Consider the following 13,694-nt stretch of genomic DNA (forward strand, 5'->3'; position numbering starts at 1 on the left):
TAAACCCGCTCCTCAGAAGGACAGGGCAGGGCTTCCACAGCTGCTAAGCATGGATGAGATGTAGAACAGCCAGCCAGTCCGCAGCATCCCCAACAGCCTCCTGTATGTGTGCTGGGGAAACGACTCATTTGGGAAAGTGTTTGAGGGCCTAAGTTCATTCCTCGGCAGTCGTGGAGAAAAGCAGAGCACGGTGGCACATGATTAGAGCCCTTGTGCTGGGAAGGTAGATACAGGAGGATAGAGGGAGTGTGCCAGCCAGACAGTCTCATCACCTCAGCATGATCACGGGCCCAGTGAATCGCACCATTTCAAAAGCCAAGAGGGTTCCTGAGGAACGACACCTGGTTTTAAAACATGTGCACATATTCCCACATATAATTATGTGTGCATGCACACATACACACTCACATACATACTGTCCCATGCAACCTATGTTCAGAGTCATCTTCTGAAACTCCGGGATTACTGGTGTGTCCTCTGCTAGTATCACACTTTCCACCCTTGGCCTCTCTGTACAGTTTTATGTCTTGGCCTCTCTGTATGTAGCATCCTGTAACTTACCTGTGCTTATTTCTGAACTGAGATGGGTACAAGGAAGAACGGGATATGTAGCAGCAGCTGCAAGAACCCTAAACCCTCATTTCTAGAATCTGCCCGCATTTCTCCGCGTCTCTGTAGAATGCTCTGCCGTTAACTGAGAGCTGTGCATGCAGAGTGGAGGTCTCCAGTCATGCCTCCTGCCACTCTGGCAGCCTGCTGGTCTCCGGATCCCAGGGTCTTACAGTTTCACGCACACCTTGATTGTCCCTAGGTCAGAACTGTGCCAGCCAGGACAACACAGGCAGAGTACCAACATGAATTAAGACAGTTTGCATAATCTTGTATTTCCCCAGTGTCATCGTCATTTTTGAAAATCATAAATGTTTCTGATTTTCACATATTATTTACTTTGCTTTATAGGTAGTTCCTTAAAAAAATGTCTTTACAACAGGAGGAAAATCAACATAACTTTTCATCCATGACTTGCGAATACAGGATGATCAACTCACAGATCTCAGTCATGTGACCCAAAACTATCTTTAACCTGCATTGTTGTTTAAATAGCTTGTGAACATGAAGTCACTTAAATATAAAAATATTTTAAGAAACTAAATTCTCTTACATGCGACCAAAGTCAGTATGGTAACAACATGGTCCTAAAAATTGCCTTCTTTTTCTCTCCTGTCTTTTTCCCTCCTCATTCAAAGTCAGCATCTAGGTACTTAACAAATACACCAGCTTCCCTTTCAAAGTTCTGTCATGGAGACCACAGGGTCCTTTGTCCCCTTGTTAGCATAGTCTAGCGCTGTATTTATCTAGGTCTCCTCAGTGCCTCTGGCACTGTCCATAGCCCAAGTGGGCACGTTTCATCTCAATTAGGAGCAGGAGAAGAATGCAAGGCAGGGGAGTGTCAGAGGTCACAGCCTTTTAATAGGATGAAATTCAAATGGAAATTGGAAAACAATCCGAGAAATCTACAGATGATGAGAACTGAGGAAACTCAATTAGGAAAAACTATAGACGTTCCTCCTTGGGACTTTGGTTTTTTTATGCTGCTGTAGCAGCCCATTTGGTGATAAATAAATAGACAATCACAGGGCTTACTGCTTCCATTGGAAAGAAAGGTAAGTTGCTACCACTGTCATTCACGTGTTCTAATGCCTTGTGTCTGTACCCTCCCTACGATTGGATCAGCCAACGCTGATTAGAGAAGTTTGACATTTTCCATGATTTGCCATCATTGCCCAAAGAAAGCAAAGTAAATTGGCGAGGTTCACCATGAATAAATGAAACAAAGCAGAATTTTTGTGGAGGGGTTTTCCCATGGGAAGCTCTGGGAAGCACGTCTTAGTAGACACAAACAGACTTTTTCTGTCACTGCTCGTAATTGGGGGAGAAACAATACTTAACTCTGACCTGATGCCCTTTATTCTGCTGTATATCTCATTTTTGTTGCCTAGAACGAGTTTGATCTGGGAGATAAAGCCAGCTCTTTGTTTGTGAGTAGCTTCTGTGTGGTGTGCACAGCTGTTGGCAGGACCTTGGTTTCTTAGGTAAACATCAAATCACCACACAGGTCAGAAGGCATTCTCTTGGGGAAAGAACGTGTGAGGTGTCTGCTTTCATTACTTTATTGGGCAGTTATTTGAGTCTGTTACTCCTGTTATGCCTTCTAAGCTTCTAAGTATACAGTTTGAATCTACACGCTTCACTTGCAGCTTTTTTTTATTTGTAGAAGAAGCATGGCGAAGTCTCCCCAAAAGAATAAAATTGGCACTTTTGAGCTCTGCGGGTCAGGAGTCCACACCAGAGCAGCTACTGGGTTCATTTCAGTTCAGGGAGCCTTTTGAGGAAAGCCTTTTCTAAGCAAAGCTGGAATTCCCAGTCCGCGTTCTAGGAGACTCCAAAACACTATCCTGAGTTAGAAAGATGAAGACCTGCAGCAAATAGATCTAAAGATTGGATGGAGGTACAGCTAATACCCACAGCACATCCCATGAAGGCGTGCGCATCTTAAGAGCCAAAGGTCATGCTCGGACATTTCATTTAAACCCTCCATATTGCTGGGCGGTGGTGGAGCATGCCTTTAAAAACAAAACAAACCAACAACAACAAAAAAACCCTCCATATTTTTAAGTCTAAAGAATTCTGTGCTGTGGACACATTTTGACTTAATTAAAGCTATACCTCTAGCAAGCTATAACAAACTTGCTGGCACCGTCTCTGCCAATCATAGGTTTTTGTCTTACTACAACTGGGAAGGGAGGGAGGGAGGGAGGGAGGGAGGGAGGGATAAAAAGGTGGCTAGCACTTGGGGACGAAACCCAAGGTGGATACCTGGTTTCCACATGTACACACCACATGTGTGCAAGTGCTTACATCCACAATGAATGAGCAAACACACAGACACATACAACACACAAAACATGCTTTCGCTTCATAAATTTAACTCCTAAGAAGTTATTTTCAGGGCTGGGGAGATGGATCAGTGGTTGAGAGCACTGGCTGCTCTTCCGGAGAACCTGGGCTCAGTTTCAAGCACCAAAATGGCAGTTCACCACTGTCTGCAAATCCAGTTCCAGGCGATCTGATGCTCTCATCTGGACATACATGCAGGCAAAACACGAGTGCATATGAAATAAAAATAAGGAAAAAAGTAATTTGTTTTAAAGAAGAATAGAAAATATAGAGTTAAAAATGTTTTTTCTTAGCATGGGTTTTATTATCAAAAACATGTCCTTACATAAAGAGTGGCATCTCAGTTTAATCTCGCATTATGCCTATGGTGAGCTCTATTTCCAGCACATCACTGTGACAAATTCTTTGCGGTGAATAACTGATGCTGAGGCTGCAACATCAGCTGCCTCATCTCTTTTGAATATTCCCACCTGTGCTGAGGGGCACTCGTCATTGGCTATGCCAACCTGGGTCTGTACAGATGCTCTCTCCCTTTCCACTGGCAATACCTGAGCATTGTTTTCACAGGCTCTACAGGTCAAATTGAATGCCAAAGGAGACAAAAATGCCAGGAAGAATGAAGGAGCTGAGAGGGTTCCTGGGAAACCGGCTCCTGAGGCTTTTTCCAGGGACTTTCTGTAGCTTGAGGTTTAGTGAACCTTGTACCTTGTAAGAGCATCCTAATTTTGAGATGTCCTAAGCGGGCATCTGGTTTTTCCTAATAGTAACTGTGCTTAGGCCCTATCCCTGTGATAGCTTTCTGTGGCTTGGCTACTGGGGTGATGGCTGTGGTGTGGCATAAGAAAGCACAGTATTGCGTTTTAGGCATCTCTGGCTGTTACTTGATTTTCTGTTTGGCTTTTGTTTCAACTATGAAATAAGAAAGCCATGAGAAAGTAGTTTAGGTGACTTTTTTCCACCTAATTTAAAATGATTGCCCATGAGCTTCTCTCTCAGAGAGTCCTTGAGGGAGATGAAGCTCATTTAGACAGTATATTGATATGGCTTCTTCCCTGACTGTTGCAGAATAGCTGTGACATTTGATTCTTCGGGAAAACAGTATGGTGCAGGCTTCTATCTTTGCAGGTAAAACATTTTCCAATCTAACAGACAAGAAAATATTTGAAGGGTCTACTTGATTCCTGTAAATGAGTAGATAAAATAATTTACCTGAGGAGAGTGTTTGTTTTGTATGAAATCAATTCAGCGTCACATCAAATAGAGAGATTGGCTTGCAAGATGGGACTTATTTTGTCTCTTACTTCACTATCTTCTCACTCCTTCATTTTGCCTGTGGATGTAGTGTGTGTGTGTGTGTGTGTGTGTGTGTGTGTGTGTGGTTTGTGTGTGTGTGTAAGAAAGAGATCAAGAGAGACCCACTGTCTTCTCATTCTTTCATTTTGTCTCTTGCGTGTATGTGGTGTGGTATGTGTGTGTGTGTGTGATCAACTGTCTTCTTATTCCCTCATTCTTTCATATAGTCTATGTGCATGTGGAAAAGGTATGTGTGCATACACATGAGCACATATGTATCTTACATATCTGTCTTGGAAATGCAAAGTAAGTATAATTCGAGTTGATAAATAAATAAACAGTTGAGTTCTGCAGAAAATCGTTTCCTTATGTAAAGAGTAACATCTCGATTTAATCTTATATTATGCATTTGCTAATCTTCTTCAATACGCCAAGATTATTTGTGCTGCTCTCAGGAATTCTGGGTGACTCACTTAACTGCCTTCCTTTGCTTAAGCTGTCATGTGCTCTGTGTTTTCTCCCTAGGAGTCATCACGGCTGCTGACATTCTTGATCGAGAGACAACAGGGTCGTACTGGCTGACGGTGTATGCCACAGACAGGGGCGTGGTCCCTCTCTATTCCACCATTGAGGTCTACATAGAAGTTGAAGATGTGAATGACAATGCCCCACTGACCTCAGAACCCATCTATTATCCCGTTGTCATGGAGAACTCTCCCAAGGATGTGTCTGTCATTCAGATACAAGCTGAAGATCCTGACTCTGGTTCCAATGAAAAACTGACCTATAGGATTACAAGTGGAAACCCACAGAACTTTTTTGCCATCAATATCAAAACAGGTAAGGGCATGCTTGGCTGAATTAAAATTGGCTGTACAATTTTACATGTGTTGTCAGGCCCTTGCTGTTGCTATTTTTTCTATTTTGTTGTCCGGAAGACAGAGCCTTCTTCTCTTGAAGTAGTTTTTGCCAAGGTTTATGCTTTTCCTGTCTACTTGAAGTGTTTTAATCTCACCTGACACCGAGGTGAATTGATGTAGTAAGAATCAGAAACAACACAGAAAACCAGTTGCAGGTTTGCTCCGCTCGTTGTAACATGTGGTCCATGACCACTCGGATGGTCAGTTGCCTCCTCTCCTTGAGAGCAGGGTAGTTGGCCTATGCTGGGTTCTTTATGAGAGCTAGCATTGTAAGGTCTCTAGTTCTAGGTCCTTCTACCTTGCTTGACCTCACTCCACCTTGTTGTAAATGAACCCCTAAAAGGCTGAAATCTAAGCTCAGAGATTTTCATCCCTATGTTCTCTATCAATCAAGTGTCAGTGTTCCAAAGAATTTCCCATGTCTGTGTCTGAATATTTGCACAAAAATCAGCAAAATTTGATTTCTGACCTGACCTTTTTCTCAGAAGGTTTCTAAAGGTTATAATAAGAACTGAATTTGTTAAGTGCATCTTGCAAAGGCACACTGATCAGGGCAATGCAGACATGACTGAGTGTGTCCTGACCAGGATGCCCACTGGACCGTGGCTGTGTGGTGGAGTCAACCCCAGCATGCTACTGCTCTCCTGTACTATGTCACTGTTAGATCTGAGCAAAGACATCGAGCCCTAAGGGAGAACGTGATGGATGGGGTTCGAATTAATTGAGATTGAGAATAATGGAATTCACGTTGCTCCGGGCAGGTGGGTTAACATTGGTCAGCGTTGGGCTTGGTTGACGCTTGTTGGTGTGGAGAGACTTTCCTCAGGAGCCTTGATGGGACTGGAAATTATTCACCTTATTTGTGAAAAGAGAAAGATTCAGTGGCCATTATGTCCTCTGTAAATATCAAGTTCTAGTTCACAAACTTTGAAGGTTGGTGTTTTTTGTTTGTTTGTTTGTTTGTTTGTTTGTTTTTATAACCCTACTTCTGGGTCAGTCAGTCAATTTTCAAGCATATTTCAAGGGCCTTAAAAGTAGTTGGTCAGGACGTGACCTCTGTTTCATCATAAATGAAAGGTGGTATCAGCTGGCAGTGTCTGGCTGAGGCCTACGTATGCTAGAAGGCCAGAGCTCAGATAAAGGAGCCTGGTCTCTCATCTGTGGAGCACAAAGCACAGACCATCCCCATATACCTGAGGGTTAAGTCCTTGTATTATGCCAAGAAGACCTCCTGTTCCACTTCTGTGGACTATAAAATGTGGAGAAAAATATATTCAAGACTTTACAGATTTAACAAGGAGAAAGGAGAGGGAAGGAGGAGGGAGAAAAGCAAAGGAAAATGACGACAAAAGTGTTGTGAGTGACATTTGATGCTTCACACTCAACATTATGAGATTGCTTCTTGACCTGTTGTCATTTCAGTCACCAGAGGACCCAGCGCCCTGCTTTTGAGTTAAAAGACTCTACAGAGGGACAAGTTCAGCTGCAACTGACCTTACTTAGAGTTGAAAAAAAAAAATATTTCTTTAGGGCAAACTTAGACTTCCCTGGCCATCCATCCTACCCTAATGAGTTCCAGGCCAGTGAGAGACCTTGTCTCAAAAATAACATAGACAGTGTGGCTGAAGAATAGCCTTCAAGGTTGTCCTCTGGCATCCACATACACATGGCCACATGTGTATGTGTGCGCACACGCACACACACACACACACGTGTACCCAACTATATACACACACATTCTTAAAATACAGGATGGCCATCACAGATAATATGTATCTGGTGTGAAGAACTTTGACTAGACCTTGGGTGCATTGTGCTTACTTTCTTTTATGCTCATGAATTTTCAGAAAGCCTTACATTATCATAATGTGGCTTACATTGCATAAAAAGAACCTTAATTGTATTCATAATTTCTCTGTCTTTGCCAGATATTTTTAAAAAATGTGCCCAGAATGACATTTTCATCTAACTTGTCTAATTTACCCAAAGAAATGCACAGCATGCCTTGGTTTTCAGACATAATATAAGAAAATAATATATCTTGTTTATTCAGTTATTATGATTATTGCACTCATTTCTTTTTATCACAAAAATCCTCTTGTATGGAAGCCATGAGTTAGTTCCCGGCCACTTAGCCTTGAAATAATCACACAAAAACTGTATTAATTAAATCACTGCTTGGCCCATTAGCTCTAGCTTCTTATTGGCTAACTCTTACATATTAATTCTCTTACATATTAATTTAACCCATCTCCATTAATCTGTACAACACCAGGAGGTTGGGGCCTACTAGCAAAGTTTCAGCGTGTCTGTTTCTGGCAGCAGCTCTATAGCTTCTCCAAACTCTGCCTCAGCATTCTGTTTAGTTTTCCTTGCCTAGCTCTGTTCCCCTATAGCTCTGTTATAATACCAAAGCAGTTCCTTTATTAATCAATGATATTCACAGCATACAGAGGGGAATTCCACATCACCTCCCTTTTTCTGTTTAAGTGAAAAGGAAGGCTTTAAGTTTAACATAGTAAAATTACATATAACAAAACATGTATCAAACAATAATTAGTTACAATACTTATATCTACTTTATCTTTTATCATAACTAAGGAAAACTACAACAATAAATTCTTCAACTCCATCAAAGACTCCAGAAGAATATAATATTACCTAAGTAAACAGGAAGTGCATTGTAAGCAACTTCCAAAACTCTAGAATTGACAGTTCTGTACCATTGGGGCATCCAATCTTCAGCCTACAGACCCATAGTATCTATCAAACTTTTCCATCAAGCAGAAAATTTCAAAGACAGTTCTGCCTATATTGGCAGTTTGACAGTAACTTTTTTCTGTGTCCTGCAGAATGCCTGGCAGACTCTTTTATGAAGCAGGAATCCCAAAGGATTGTCTCCCCTTTAGGCAAGTTCAGCAGTCATTTCTCTGTGGGTCCTGCATGCCCAGTTCATCACTAAGTCCAGGCAAGAGCAGTTTCTTGCCCAAAAGGCTAACCAACTCCTCTTTGATGCCCTCTTGAAGTAATTGGTGCTGCCAGGATCAGATGTTTCTCACTGCCATGAAAAGTTCTAAGTTCTTAAAACATTTTAAATGCCATATCCTGAAGGTCATTGAAAGATTTGAAGAATACCTAACTGAAATATATCTCTATATATCTAGAAAACCTAATTAACATGATTACAAGCTTGGCTATTATAGATGAATATCTATTACATTACATTTGTAAATGAGCTGCACAAACACAATAATATCTTAATCAAGAACAGAAATATACATTTAACAAAATTGACTTTAAATTTGTAGCAATAAACCAAGGTCTATACCAATGCAAATCTCTATAGCATATCCACTAAAAACAAACATTTGTAAACACTATTATGAAATATGGGCATAGTTTTCTCCAAACTGCTTCCTGTTGTTTATTGAGTGAAGTAATTTTTTGAGGGAGGCTCAAGGCAACCTTTCAGAAAGTCTTGGTTCATCAAACCACATTAGTCTGGAAGCAATCCATAGGGTCTCATCCTCCGTGGAAACAAAAGAAGAACTTCTTTTCCAAAGCAACATATCCTTAGATCCATATTTTGAAATCAAGATACCTTTAAAGTATATATGTTTGTTTATCTTACCAATCCCTGGAATCAAATGTCTCTCTGCAGTCAAAAAATTCAAAGAAAACACACACACACACACACAAATATATATATATAATCTTCCAGAATCTCTGTGAATTTTCCGTTTTCTGTGACTTATTTTTCTTTACTGCTTGTAATCTATGACTGGCTGTACTCTGTCTCTTTAAAGACTTTGTTTTATTTTTTTTCAAAACCATTTACTTCTTTTTATAACTCTCTATACTCTTTTCTTCTCTCTCCCAAGCCTACGTACATTTATCTAACACTGTGACCCATTTAGAGGTCTTTTATGTCTGAGTCTGTCCTATTGCGTATCTGTAATATTTTATTGTCCAGGAGTGTTTCTTAAAATGCTAAACCCTTCTTATGAACTTAATTGGCCACATTACTAGGGGAAATAGGTTCCTGCCTGCTTGTTCTGCCCAGTTCAGCATGGTGGGGCTGTTTGCTGCCTCTGAGAGCCATGCTCAAAGCCCCATTTTTAGGCACACAGCTGGTCTATGTTGCCATTAAGCAAGTTGTCACAAACCCCATTTAAATGCTTGGTCTCCTGAAAAAGCCAGAGGTTGCACTGGCAGTGTGGTCCAGAAAGTGGGTGTTTCAAAACAGTGCAGCTTTTTTTCTACTGCCACTGAGTCAGGAAAACCTCTCTTAAAGGAGCTGTGTCATGCTACCAGCAAACAAGAAGAAACTGTGTTAAACTCTGTGCTTTTGTGTCTAGAATTCCTTTTCAAGCTCTCTCAGGTTTTTATGTGGATTTACTTAGCCACATTGGCATGCCAATTTGTTGTATGGAGGCTGCTAGTTAGTTCCTGGCCACTTAGCCCCAAAATAATTACACAGAAACTGCATTATTTTAAGTCACTGCTTGGCCCATTAGCTCTAGATTCTTATTGGCTAACTCTTACATATTAATTTAACCCATCTCCACTAATCTGTACATTACCAGGATGTCATGGCCTACCAGCAAAGTTTGAGCACATCTGTCTCTGGTGATGGCTCCATGGTTTCTCCAAACTACGCCTCCTTTCTCCCAACATTCCGTTTAGTTTTTCCTGCCTAGCTCTGTTCCCCTTCTGCTATAGGCCCAAAGCAGTTCCTTTATTTATCAATGGTAATCACAGCATACAGAGGGAAATTCCACATTAAAATCCTATAAAAACAATCATAAGCTTAAGATATGTTTTCAGCTTTTGAGGGATGAGAAGTACTATGAAAATCACAGAAGAGTTGACACCTGTGACCTGAGACACAACCAACACTGACGTACAGGAGTTTTATTGACTATATTATTGACTATAGGGTTGGCAAGAGTGATGGTCAGGGAAGAATTGCTTTATGTTTAGAATCTTGTCTTTAAATATTTTCCCTGGACTTCATGAATGTGAAACCCTATGACCACCACAGAGAACACAGAGTAAATCAGTCAGTGCTGGTGTTAGCAGCTTTTTCTCCCTGGACAAGTTACTGACTCCCTCTGTAGGTCTGTCTGTGCGGCACTATCTTTATTAGGCTAAATGATACAGAAATACCTTGCCTACTATGGGTGATACCATTCCTTAGCAATCCTGAACCATGTAAGAGTGAAGAAACTGAACTGGGCAAAACCAACAAACGAGCATGCATGTTTCGTTTCTGCTCTTAACTATGGGTATAATGTGACCAGAGGTCTCAAGCTCCTCCCACTGTAAGCTGGAACTATGAACTGCTATAAACTTCTTTAAGTTGCTTCTTGAAGGATATTTCTCACAGCAACAGAAATGAAGCTAGAACAATGAGTAAGGATTGATGTGAGGAATTTTGGAGTCCCATGAGGATGTAACCACACAGCCTAGCTCAGCAATTCCCATGATAAATGATGATGTCCTGTCTGCTTTATGCTAATGGCAGGGATGTGCATTAATGTCTTTAAGCCTAGGTTTCTTTTCTGGCAAGTGAATACATCTTTGCTTACAGCACAGTTATTACTCATGGACCATGGAAGTCACGGTGCAAGTAAAGTATGCTAGTGAAATGCAGAACTCTATAAGAAATGTCTGTAACTAGGACCATATCTCTTTTTGTTTATGTTGGAGTGGAGATGGTGTATAAGTGTTTATGAGTGTGTGTATGTTGTGTGGGTGGGAGATTATATTTGTACATAGACATATGGAGGTCTGAGACTAAACTCAAAATTCAAGTGTTAATTTTTCAGATACTGTTCATCTTGGTTATATTTCTTTCTCTTTCTCTCTTTCTTCCTTCTTTTCTTTCTTTTATTTTTCTTTCTTTTTTCTTCTTTCTCTCTTTCTCTTCCTTCCTTCTTTCTTTTGTTTCTTTCTTTCATTCTTTTTCCTGTCTTCCTTCCTTCTCTCTCTCTCTCTCTCTCTCTCTCTCTCTCTCTTTCTTTCTCTCTCTCTTTCTGTCTTTCTTTCCTTTTTGAACAGAGTCTTTCAACAGCCTGAAGCTTGCCAATTAGACTCTGCTGGTTTACCAGTGGGCCACAGGCATACAGCTGTCTCTATCACCCCAGGACTGGTATTACAAGTCCATGCTATCCTGCTCAGCATTTTTTGTGTGTGCTGTGGATTGAACCCATGTCCTTTCATGCTTATGCAGCAAGTATTTTGCTTACTGCACTATGATTGCTACATTTTGTTTCATTTTTGTAGCGTTGGGGGTCAAGCTCACTGAAGCCTGTGAGTTCCTTGCTCAGGATATTGCTCTTGTGAGGAGAATCTGATTGACTCACTGATAGTAGTTTTAATTTTTGGAATTTCTTCTGTCTTTATAAAGTCATTAGTGTTAAATAAAGGAAAAAACTTTGAAACAGTATTTTTCAACAATGAATCAGGAGATATAGCTAACCAGGACAAAACAAAGATTTGTGTTTTAGATTTTTAAAACTGAAATATTGCTTATTCTAGTAAACTTTATTCTCTCTGTGATAGAGATAAAATTGAAAGAGTTTTGCTTTGTTCTGGAAATGCACTACAGGATAAGTAAAGATGAAAATGATTAAACGTAAATGTGAATTCTGCCAATATTCTAGGTCTCCAGTCTATAGCACATAATGCATGTCACTGACTCCCAAGTAGAGAGAGATTTCTTTGCTGAGCCAAAAGGCCCATTTGAGTTTTCTGCTACTAGATTTGAAGCCATGTAAAAAGAAGTGGGCCATGGACTTCCTTCAAGTTCTTTCTTTAGGTTAGGCCAAAAAATAAAGGCTGTCCAGTTGGAAAGTCTTCTTTGGCTTGTACTAGTTCCAGAAAGAGCAGGTGAGGTCACTCAAATGCAGCTCCTTGATACTCACATGTGATGAGCAAGAGGCTGCGCAATGTTCAGACTCAGGTGAAGGGGAACTGCTCTTCCTCCCAGGGCTTGCAGAGAGATGCAAGCTGACCAACCTATGCTCAAGCCAACAGAAATAGGAAAGGATGGTGGGACCTTTCTCTACAGCTTCAGAACACCTGATTTATTTCTGTCTAATGTGTTCACTCTTCATCAGCAGGCTAGCATTTGGTAGAGCTTTCACTATGCATTAGACATTGTTATTGCTATCAGTCTGGGTTCCTCACTAGACAAAGGGCTGTGTGTGCTACAAGCAGACTGCATCTGGATGCCCCTGTCTCAAAAGAGTGACTCTAGAAGGGACTTTGCGTCACTGTCAGCTGTGTAGCTCCGCGACCTTCCATTCAGTTCTATGAAGTGTATTTTTGGTACTACCATTGACCTAGACCTAGTATTGGTGGTTAGGAACATAAGAGAAGATGACTTCTGAGCTAAGGAGATTTAGTCTCATGAGAAGAAGGATTATCATACCTCATGCAAGTCAACTGTGTGAGAAAATTTGCATAAAGTATGAACTACTGAACTCTGACGATGATCAGCCAGGAGTAAGGTAGCAAGTATCAGACCAAGCAGGTGGCTAGGGGAGTCTAGCAGCCCTGAATGTCCATAGGAATAGGCTGGTCTACAGAGGCAGAGGTATGATCACCACCCAGGGAATATAAACTAGTTCAATTAACCTCCAAAACCAGTCCAGAGATACTTCAGCTACTCCAAGATGCATGCTTTTATTATAGAGGGGATTGTAAAAGATTCATAACTGCTATGTGAGATCATAGTCTCCAGATATTTGTACATCTTGGAGTTTGATAGTATTTAGGGTTCAGAGGGTCTTGAGATTTCCTGTTACATCTTTCTTTGAGAAGTCTGCCTCTTAAGTGATTGTTTAAAAGAGAAACATACAAAAGACAGAAGGTTTTGTATTTCTTCCCTCTGATAGACACAGGTTCAGACATAGCATCCAAGTGTTGATAGCATGTGCCTATGAAACAGGTCTTTGTTTAACCCAGTTCTTCCCATGGATCATTATCAGGACTTGAGATATCTTAGTTCCTGTCCACAGTTGCTATTTTTGCCTCTGATCTCTGAACCTTCCTCTGCTCCTGGGTCTGTTGTCTCACCTGCACTTAAATGGTTGCGGTTTAGGCTTAGCATCTTGGGATCAATCTGACCAAAACATTTTATTATCACGTATACTAGCTGTGCACACACACACACACACACACACACACACACACACACACACATACACACACACACACAAAAAAAACAATGTACACTATCCCCAAATCATTTGAGAAAGAGGAATCTTAACAATTGTGTCTCCCTGTCTCCCATGGGAAGGCCTCAAGTTCAATCTGTCTATTGGTTCTTTGCGATGTAGACATGTAGATAGCCGATATCAAAATATTGGATGGCTTGAGTTTTTTTTTTTTCAGTGAGCTATAAATAATAGCCTCCTGCCTTTGGTTATGTAGTGTAAGAGATAACAGGTAACTCTCAATATTAATAAGAGAGTTAACTGAGGAACCCAAGCCATGCATCAGCCTGGTTATCAC

General features: G+C 40.8%; 1 protein-coding gene across 1 annotated transcript in view; it reads left to right on the forward strand.

Annotated features, from left to right (window-relative positions):
* The window catches only part of LOC126487675 (protocadherin Fat 3-like), a 297,228-nt gene that overhangs the window by 129,176 nt on the left and 154,358 nt on the right, over window positions 1-13,694 (forward strand). Inside the window, exon 2 of the mRNA XM_050120621.1 lies at window positions 4,777-5,091. Coding sequence (XP_049976578.1) covers window positions 4,777-5,091 — 315 coding nt within the window. The remainder of the gene's footprint in view (window positions 1-4,776; window positions 5,092-13,694) is intronic.

This window comes from Alexandromys fortis, unplaced genomic scaffold, assembly GCF_014885135.2.
Source record: "Alexandromys fortis isolate MF-2015 unplaced genomic scaffold, M_Fortis_MF-2015_v1.1 scaffold_171, whole genome shotgun sequence".
NCBI lineage: Eukaryota > Metazoa > Chordata > Mammalia > Rodentia > Cricetidae > Alexandromys > Alexandromys fortis.